Raw genomic sequence first — 9,072 nt, 5'->3', positions numbered from 1 at the left:
ATATATAATATTTGTCAAATGTTTTCAAAATTAAATCTTCTAATCAACTGTTTGTGTAAATCACAAAGTGATAATCTAAAAAAACTCCAAATGACTACTAAAGTACCAAACGTCCTGTGTCAGTGTGTTAAACACATATTTGAAACAAAGTGTTCATAAATTCATTAAGCGCAGGCAGCTCTCTATTAACAAAAAAAAAAGTGTTGTCTTTGTGCGTCACTCTGCCCACTCTTGTAATTTCTTGTGTATTTTTGCTGAAGTGCTCATAAAAAAAACCAGTGCTCTGATAAATAAGCCTCTCAGAGAGAGGAGGGGACGTTCACCCGGCGGGATGAGGTATGCCTCATCCAACCGGGTCCCCTCCTCTCTCCTGACTTTTGGGTTCTCGGTCCAAGACCGAATGCCAAACTTTTTAGAGGGGGTGACACCAAAATGACTGTGAGTCATTTTGGTGTCACCCCTGCAATGGTGTCACCCGGGTGCGGGCCACATCCCCCTTGTGACGCCACTGCATGTAGTCTGGAAGTGGCTGCAGACTACACTTAGACTACACTTAGCTGCCACAAAAGGTTAAAAAAAACCAAATAGTATCTGTTGATAAAAAAACACAAGACAATTGTTTACGATACAAAGAAAATAAAATGTTGTTCAGTTAGGGTTTATATTTACTTTAAAAAAATAAAAAAATTGTAGGAATGGGCTATAATTCCGTGTAGGAAGTGGTACTTACAGATTGAAGGCCTCTTGGAAGATGTTAGTTTAGGCCTTCCTCGAATTACTACTGGCTCAAAGATGTGCTTGCAGCATAACAGGAAGACCTGGACACACTCTCCAAGCTCCAGGATGTACTGCGATCTCCTCTGGCAGGAATACCCCATGATGTTTTCCTTCATGCCGTCTTCACAGCACTTGCGTAGGTTGGGATCCGAATACTCTTGTGCTGGTTTGACAAACAGAATATTCTAAGCACACCTATTCACAATGATATCCCGGTGTTGGACTCTGTGCTGGAGAAGTAAGGTACCACTCTTGCTTTTTTACAGTTATGAAGGAATAGGGCGAGCAACCCGAGGCTAGCCATAAGTGGCTCGAATTTCAGCAGGAAATTTAAGCCCTTGGGTTGGCACCACACTTTTCAACATAATTGAAGGAGCCGGGTGGAAAACTGTCATCTCAACAGCAACTGCATCCAATCAAACCTACTGTAGCCCCTAACCCTACATCTCAACCTAATTCCTAAGACAAATCCTAAATGCCGAATCTAACCTCTAAATTTTCTAACCTCAGCTTAATGTTTAAGAATAACCCTAAATGTCAATCTAATACCTAAACCTAGCACTTTATGGGAACCCAACCCCTAAAACCCTCCCCTTAACCTCATGCCAACCATTAAAGACAAACCCCAAATATTAGCATAACCTCAAACTTAGGCTCTAAACCTAACTCTTAACCCCTGGGACTAACTGACCCAATACTGCTGTCACAATAATCATTGAATGAGTTGAAACAAATCTACATGGCAACCTATCAACCATGAAAATGATGGTTGATCTATCAAACAGCTGATCTGTCATTGCACATAATGTCTACTTATTTCCCAACATTCTTCTCTAAAACAATAGATCTCATTTAGTAGCTTTGAAGTTGTTAAAGTCGAAACCTGTACACTAAGGGGAGTATTTATAAAACAGTCACAGAGCTGTTCGTGGTGCAAACATCTGGCTTTTACATTTGTACCACATTATGGCCACTAGAGGGAGCCGAGGAACATAGGAATTTCCAGTGACCATCATGCGATGCGGTGCCAATGTAAAAGTCAAATGTTTGCACTATGAACAGCTCTGTGAATGTTTTATAAATACACCCCTTAGTGTAAGGTTTCAACTTTATTTAACAACTTCAAAACTACTACACAAGATCTATTGTTTTACAGAAGTACACAATAATGCTCCAGGGGAACACTCGGGTGGAAAATAAGTAGACATTATATGCTATACTATATTGCATTATGGCCACTGCATGGAGCGGAGGAGCAAAGTAAATTCCTATGCTCCTCAGCTCCATCTAGTTGCCACAATGCGGTGCAAATGTTAAAGTCAGATGTTCGCGAAGCGAAATTCACTGCAAAAGTTTTATAAATACACCGCTAAGTGCCAAGTAGTAATGAAAATATGGAACTCTTGACACCTACAACCCACCTTCACAGCATTGTCTACTCTCTGCCAAGCAGTGATGTACGGGTGATAAGGGATATGCCCTGACTTATAACCCACCACTACTCCTCAGATGTCTCTGGCCGGACATCTAGCTGGACTTATTGTAGACCACTACATTCAAATGAATACCTTTTTCAGTTTTTCGTGAAGCAATGGTCACGGAGCGCCTCCTTCTTGGGGATTCTTCACAGTGCAATTCTGCAAAAGGAAGACAGACCACTAAATGCAGCCACCAAAGAACAACTCATCGTGATAAAAACATATTTTTTTTATCTTGTGTGCACTTTCCTCCAGAAGTCATAAAATGGTTTTCCCCTCTTGGCTAGTATGTCTATCATGAAATCTGCTTTCATATAGATGGCACCTGAAAAATGAAATTGGGCTTACAGCGGCAGTGCTTGATCTATCTGGTGGGCGGGAGGGCAACCCAACACACCACTAGAATGCACCTGTACGGCAAGACAGCGCTGCACGCCACAACGCAAGAGCTGCATTGCTGTGCATTGCACTGAACAAAATAAATGCAGTGTGACCCACATTTTCATGTGTTGAAAGTAAAGCCAAAACTTATTGCGTTTTGGATGAAGTAGGGAATTTTTGAAACCCCTTGAAGGATTTTCCCCCCCTCTATGTCCCATTCAAGAGATTTCTTTTGATTTCCAGTCCTTTAGACACAACAGTAAGGGGTGTATTTAAAAACAGTTCACAGAGCAATTTGTCCTGCGACACTCAGCGAACATTCGGTCTGTGCGAATGGAGGCAAAATGTACATTCTTTGTATATTTTCAAGTCGAATGCAATATCAGGAAAATACCTCATTATGGCCACGCTGCTCTTGAGCTCCATCTAGTGTCCATAATATGGTATTTTCCTAATATTACAGTCACTATACTAAGAACATTAATTTTTGTCTCCATTCACACAGAACAAACATTTGCAGCATTTCAGAAGATGAATGGCTCTGCAAATTGTTTATAAATAGAACCCTAAGTCAGTGGCATCAAAAGGGTGTGCGGCCTGCACCCGGGTGCCACCATTTGAGGGGTGACATCAAAATGACTGACAGTGAAAAGTGGTGAAAAGTCGGGCACTGGTTACGGACTGAAAGCCCGACAGTGTCAGGAGAGAGGAGGGGACCTGGCGGCATACCTCATCCCGCTGGGTGAACATCCCCTCTTCTCTCTGCTGGCGCCCATCACAAAGATGGCCGCCGGCAGGCGTCAATAGGATGACTGCGCATGTGCGATGACATCATTGCGCGCGCCCGGTCTGTGCTCTGGGTGACACCTGGCCTCAGGACGCTCCTGCCCTTAGTGATAGAAAATCTGTCCAATGATTTCCCTTCGTATTACTGTTCTGGTGACAACACAAAATTTTGGATTTTTCCTCACTTTTACCTGACCATACAAAGGTCACCAAGACAAATAGTGAGGGTGTCTTTTCCCAGAGGGTAAAGCAAAACAAATGGCAAACACACTCATCAATTTGTTACCAGCTTTGCATTTATCGAGGTTTAATGTCGATAAATGCAAAGTAATGCACTTTGGAATTAAAAATAAACAAATGGTTTATACAATTATGGGTATGCCGCTGGGGAAGTCAGAAATGGAGAAGGATTTGGGGGTCATTGTAGACCACAAACTGAAAGGTAGTTTGCAGTGCCAGGCTGCTGTAAACAAAGCTAGCAGGGTCTTGTCCTGTATTAAAAAGGGGATGTATTGCAGGGACAAGTCTATAATTTTGCCACTTTATAGATCATTGGTTCGACCTCATCTGGAGTACGCGGTCCAGTTCTGGTCACCAGTACTAAGAAAAGATGTCCTTGAGTTGGAAAAAGTCCAGCGAAGGGCAACCAAACTAATTAGGGGTATGGAGGACCAGAGCTACGAGACGAGGCTACTAAATTTAAACATGTTCACATTAGAGGTGAGGAGATTAAGGGGGGATATGATTTCCATGTACAAAATGTTTAATGGTGGTAGCAACATTAGCGATAAACTGTTTAAAATTAACTCCGTTACAAAAACTAGAGGCCATCACCTAAAATTGATGGAAAAAAAATTCCAGCACAAGGGGCGAAGGGGGTTCTTCACAGTAAGATCAGTTAGGGTCTGGAACTCACTGCCACAGGCGGTGATTTCAGCAAATAATGTGGAATTGTTCAAGAAACTTTTGGACGATTTCTTAAGGGACCGTAATATACAGGGGTACGGGTACTCCTAGAATGAGATCCTAATAGGTTGGACTTGATGGACTAATGTCTTTATTCAACCTCAAATACTATGTAACTATGTAACTATGTAGCAAGGTGCACATGGAAGGGCTTTAAACAGTAATAGCAAAACGTTTCCCAGCACACTCACCAGCCAGCATGCAGTGATGCATGGGGGTTCTCAGCTGCCATTGTGATGTGCGGGGTCCCTTGTGCGTACCTGTGCCTTTAATGGAGGTTGGGCTTCCGCCTGACAAACCTGCACCAAATTTGATCTTTTGCCCCATGTGCTCCAAGATGGAGCCTCTCATAGTTTAGAGTTAAACGTGTAACTAAACCTAGACGTGTAACTAAACCTCTGTTTTTAACCTTAGTGGTTAGACAGGTTGGTTTTTTTTGCATGCTGGCTGCTGAGTTTGCTGGGAAACTTTTTGCATTTCCCAGAGGGTGTCTCTTCCCATCAGGGACATAGATAGAAATAAAAACCTGAAAGGGGTTTAAATGTTCAAAAACATATTAAAAGTTTGGGCTTTAGGAACACTTTAATGCAAATCCTGATTTACAGAATGCCAACTTCTACCGCCAAACGTATAAAAAATATGAGTTAAAGAGGAACTTCATAAAAGCAGCTAAATATAAAGCTGAAAAATACAAATAGGTCAACCATATTATCTGCTACAAGATTAATAATTCTATCCAGCCACTTTTGTGATTTATACGCCTTGGTCATATAGGGCAGCCAGAAGGGTAACATCACTTTCTCTATTTGAAGTAGGCAACACAGTGATGCCACCTCCCCGCCCACAGCCTGCTGATAGGACAATGACGGAGTAGAACACACAGATAAGTCACCAACTCAGCTTTCTCTTCCTGTCAGCATGCTCCCTGCCAGCACATGTGCATACAGAAGAGCCTTTATGGCTCCTACTGTAGTACTGCTCCTTCCTACCCGTTAGGGTGACTCGCTGTCACGGTCTCAACAGAATTCCCCTCATTTCCTGTCATGCCTTTGGGTCAGGAAGTAAGAAGAAATCTCTTCAATGGGCACTCTGTTCTACTTTATGCTACTGTAATACTTATGCATTTCACAAACACAATTCTACATCTATACACATAGTAAACATTTCCATCCCCATATCTCTCTGATATTTACCATTCCGAGTTGGACTGGCAAGGCCAAGGTTGGATTCCACAGCAAGTCCGGCATCTACAAAAACCCCGGCACTGTCAGTGCCGCCTCCGGGTGTACATCCAAGATCGCTCCTCTGCACCCCGTTCCAGACCTGGCAAGAACAAACACATTAGGAGCAATTCTCAAAGCTAACCCACCAAGAATAGTGTGTAATGTACGGAGTGCAGGGATTAGGTGAATGTAATGTACGGAGTGCAGGGATCAGGTGAATGTAATGTACGGACTGCAGGGATCAGGTGAATGTAATGTACGGAGTGCAGGGATCAGGTGAATGTAATGTACGGAGTACAGGGATCAGGAGAATGTAATGTACAGAGTGCAGGGATCAGGGGAATTTAATGTACGGAATACAGGGATCAGGTGAATGTAATGTATGGAGTGCAGTAATCAGGAGTGTGAAATGTACATGGTGCAGGGGTCAGGACTGTGTAATGTACAGAGTTCAGGGATCAGGTGTATGTAATGTACATAGTGCAGAGGTCAGGAGCGTGTAATGTACATAGTGCAGGGGTCAGGCGTGTGTAATGTACATAGTGCAGGAATCAGGAGGGAGTAATGTACATAGTGCAGGAATCAGGGGGGTGTAATGTACATAGTGCAGGAATCAGGAGTGTGTAATGTACATAGTGCAGTAGTCTATTGTATGCAATGCACAGAGTGCAAGGGTCAGATGTATGTAATGTACATGCAGTGTTAGAAGTGAAGTTTTTGAATTCTATCATCCCTAATCTTTGCTGACGTTCCTACCTTGTTTTGTGTCATTCGATTCTTCTTGTTCAGAACAAAGACCGCCTTATCCACAGCCACCATGCCAACGCTGGCTCCAGGTTCTCCTGTGAGTTTCAGACTCACTGGTGTCCCTGGCTGAGGGTTCAGAGTGATTTTCTTGGGGTCTTCAGACAGTTCAAGCTGCCAGAGAGGAAACTTCCATTAATGGATTTGTTTGGACAAAGGTTTGGTGGCTCAAAACGTTATGTTTTACTTTATTTTCTATCCTGGTGACAATGGACCAGCACAAAGAGAGAGGGAGGATCCCGCTAACAGAGACATAGACAGTAATAGAAACCTGACAGCTGTTCCAAGCTCCGCCACTCTACCCAAAACTAGAAAAATAAGTTTTTGCTTTAGATACACTTTGAACATGACACCATGTCTGCATAAGTAATGGTATATATGCCTGTGATCATGTACTTATATGAGCTACCCATATGATAAAGGCTTGAAAACATGCACTAAAAATAATGTTTATATTAAACCAGACCTTCTTTAAAATGGAGGGTCTGCTCAACTTTTTAGACAAATCACCTACTGTATAAAATGTAGCTTGAGCTATTGAGCTCTGAAACAATTATTTTTTCAAAATAGATGAGGGTAAACTGGTAATATGTGAAAGGAGCTTGTAGCACCACTTGTTGGCTGAAGATGAGATAACAAAACATTCATTTGCAATATTTCATACATATTTAGCTGAAAAATTTATTTTTTAGCCCAGACCATAATTAATAATGATTCAATAATAATAATAATAATAATAATATTATAGAATATATACATAACCACCATACGTTTCCTTTTACAGTTGGTCTCACCTGTCGTATGCAGGAATCCGCCGTGTCCACCCACACAGAATCGGACACAATCTCCTTCTGGTTGCCGGGCACTACATAGTAGGCCAGCATGCGAAAGGATGGGATGTACTCCCCTGTGATCACTATCGATGTGGCAATAACGGTCTGGTCCGGCTGGCGCTGCACACGCTCCAGTTTTATGACCCGGCCCCTGCTGATGATCTATGGGAAGAATATGTTTACAGGTTACTATTCTGAGACAACGGACAAGAAGGATGGAGATGACAGAACAATAACCTAAAGATGCTGAGCAAAGTTCTTGATGAACTGGTCGGAATTTGCTCAGTGGGTGGCCCTGTCTGCCGACATACTTTGGTTGAAAAATCAAAGGAGGAATGAAGGAGGTGTTTGTTAGGTTTCTTCCATTCAGCCCGCAATCTGAGTGAAAGGAATCTGTAGGTGTATGGTCAGCCTTTGTTTCAAGAACAAAATTAGGCTTAATCTCCATTCAAACTATTTAGAGACTAGGTATGAGCTGAGGTTCAGACTAAACTCGCGCTGAACCTGAGCACCCCCGAACCCAGAAGGGGTTTCTCCTGAACAAGGAATGTAGCTCCTTCCATGCCGCCCTATAAGCTGCAAGCAGAGAATTCCCTGCCCGCAACTTGACATAAGCACAGGGGTGTGGTGACATCACTGACCTTATAGGGCTGCATAGAAAAACAGAGAGCCACCTCCATTTTCTATGTACATGATGGGAACCCCAGAGCCTTTGGATGAGCAGCCCCCCAAGATTGTGTGAAGAGTGGAAGTACCTAAACAGCAGGCGGATTGTTTGACGGCAACCATTAGCGCCAAGAGACTAAAAAACTTTATCTGTTATATGGCTACATGTCTATGATTGGTAAATTAAATTGACCTAATATGGCTATGTGGCAGGGGCGTCCCAAGGCGTGGTGTCATCCGGCGCGGCCACCGAGTGACAACCCACCATGACATCATCGTGCATGCGCGTGACGACGTCACACGCTGTTATTGCCATCTTGGTGATGGAGGGAGGAGGGGACGTTCACCCAGTGGGATAAGGTATGCTGCCAGGTCCCCTCCTCTCTCGTACAGCTGTCGCTCACTCAGTCCATAACCAAGTGCCCAACTTTTCAGAGGGGGTGACACCAAAATGACTGTCAGTCATTTTGGTGTCACCCCCCTTTAACAGTGTCACGCGGGTGCAGGCTGCACCCCCCGCACCCGCCTAGTGATACCACTGCTATGTGGCCATATAGAGTAAAAGACATCAGCACATGCATACCGCCCCTTTGTTTATAGGCATCTGCCTCTCTTGTAGCTGATTGGGTGAAAGTTACTATGGCACTTCCTTGTTCAGTCGAGCTTGTGTTCTGAGCTCATCTCCTCCCATGCTCGCCTCCAAGACTTCACTAGACTCTCTCCCATCCTCTTGAACTCTCTACCCCAACCGGTCTGTCTATCTCCCACACTGACTGCCTTTAGGCAATCCCTTAAGACTCATCTCTCCAGGGAAGCCTATCCCACCGCAACCTAACCCCTGAAATATCAATTTCTTAAAGAATTCATCCCCACACAGCCACGTCCTCATGTATCACTTGCCCCTCCCTTTCAGATTGTAAGCCCTCACAGGCAGGGCCCTCCTTACCATCTTGTCTTGAATTGTATTGTGATTGTAATGTCCTCCTTGGCGCTAACTGTTGGCTCTATATAAATCCTGTACAATAATAATAATAATTGAGCACCTTTCCATGTTGAAGATGAAGGAGGGTCCATACATGACTGGCCATTCTTGTTTCCTTTAAGCCACAGGGCCAAAACTCCATGTACAGCTGAATTAATTGGAGAGCTTATGGGGGA

At 43.5% G+C, this 9,072-nt stretch overlaps 1 protein-coding gene across 1 annotated transcript in view; it reads right to left on the bottom strand.

The window, feature by feature from the left end:
* LOC108791483 (complement C3-like) overlaps positions 1–9,072 on the bottom strand; it is a 73,140-nt gene that overhangs the window by 33,834 nt on the left and 30,234 nt on the right. Inside the window, exons 13-17 of the mRNA XM_018561987.1 lie at positions 7,210–7,410; positions 6,368–6,529; positions 5,582–5,711; positions 2,346–2,414; positions 731–940 (exon numbers count right to left, since the gene is read on the bottom strand). Coding sequence (XP_018417489.1) covers positions 731–940; positions 2,346–2,414; positions 5,582–5,711; positions 6,368–6,529; positions 7,210–7,410 — 772 coding nt within the window. The remainder of the gene's footprint in view (positions 1–730; positions 941–2,345; positions 2,415–5,581; positions 5,712–6,367; positions 6,530–7,209; positions 7,411–9,072) is intronic.

This window comes from Nanorana parkeri, unplaced genomic scaffold (genome assembly GCF_000935625.1).
Source record: "Nanorana parkeri isolate BGI_ZX_2015 unplaced genomic scaffold, ASM93562v1 scaffold554, whole genome shotgun sequence".
Lineage (NCBI taxonomy): Eukaryota > Metazoa > Chordata > Amphibia > Anura > Dicroglossidae > Nanorana > Nanorana parkeri.
This window is presented reverse-complemented; position numbering and strand designations above follow the sequence as displayed.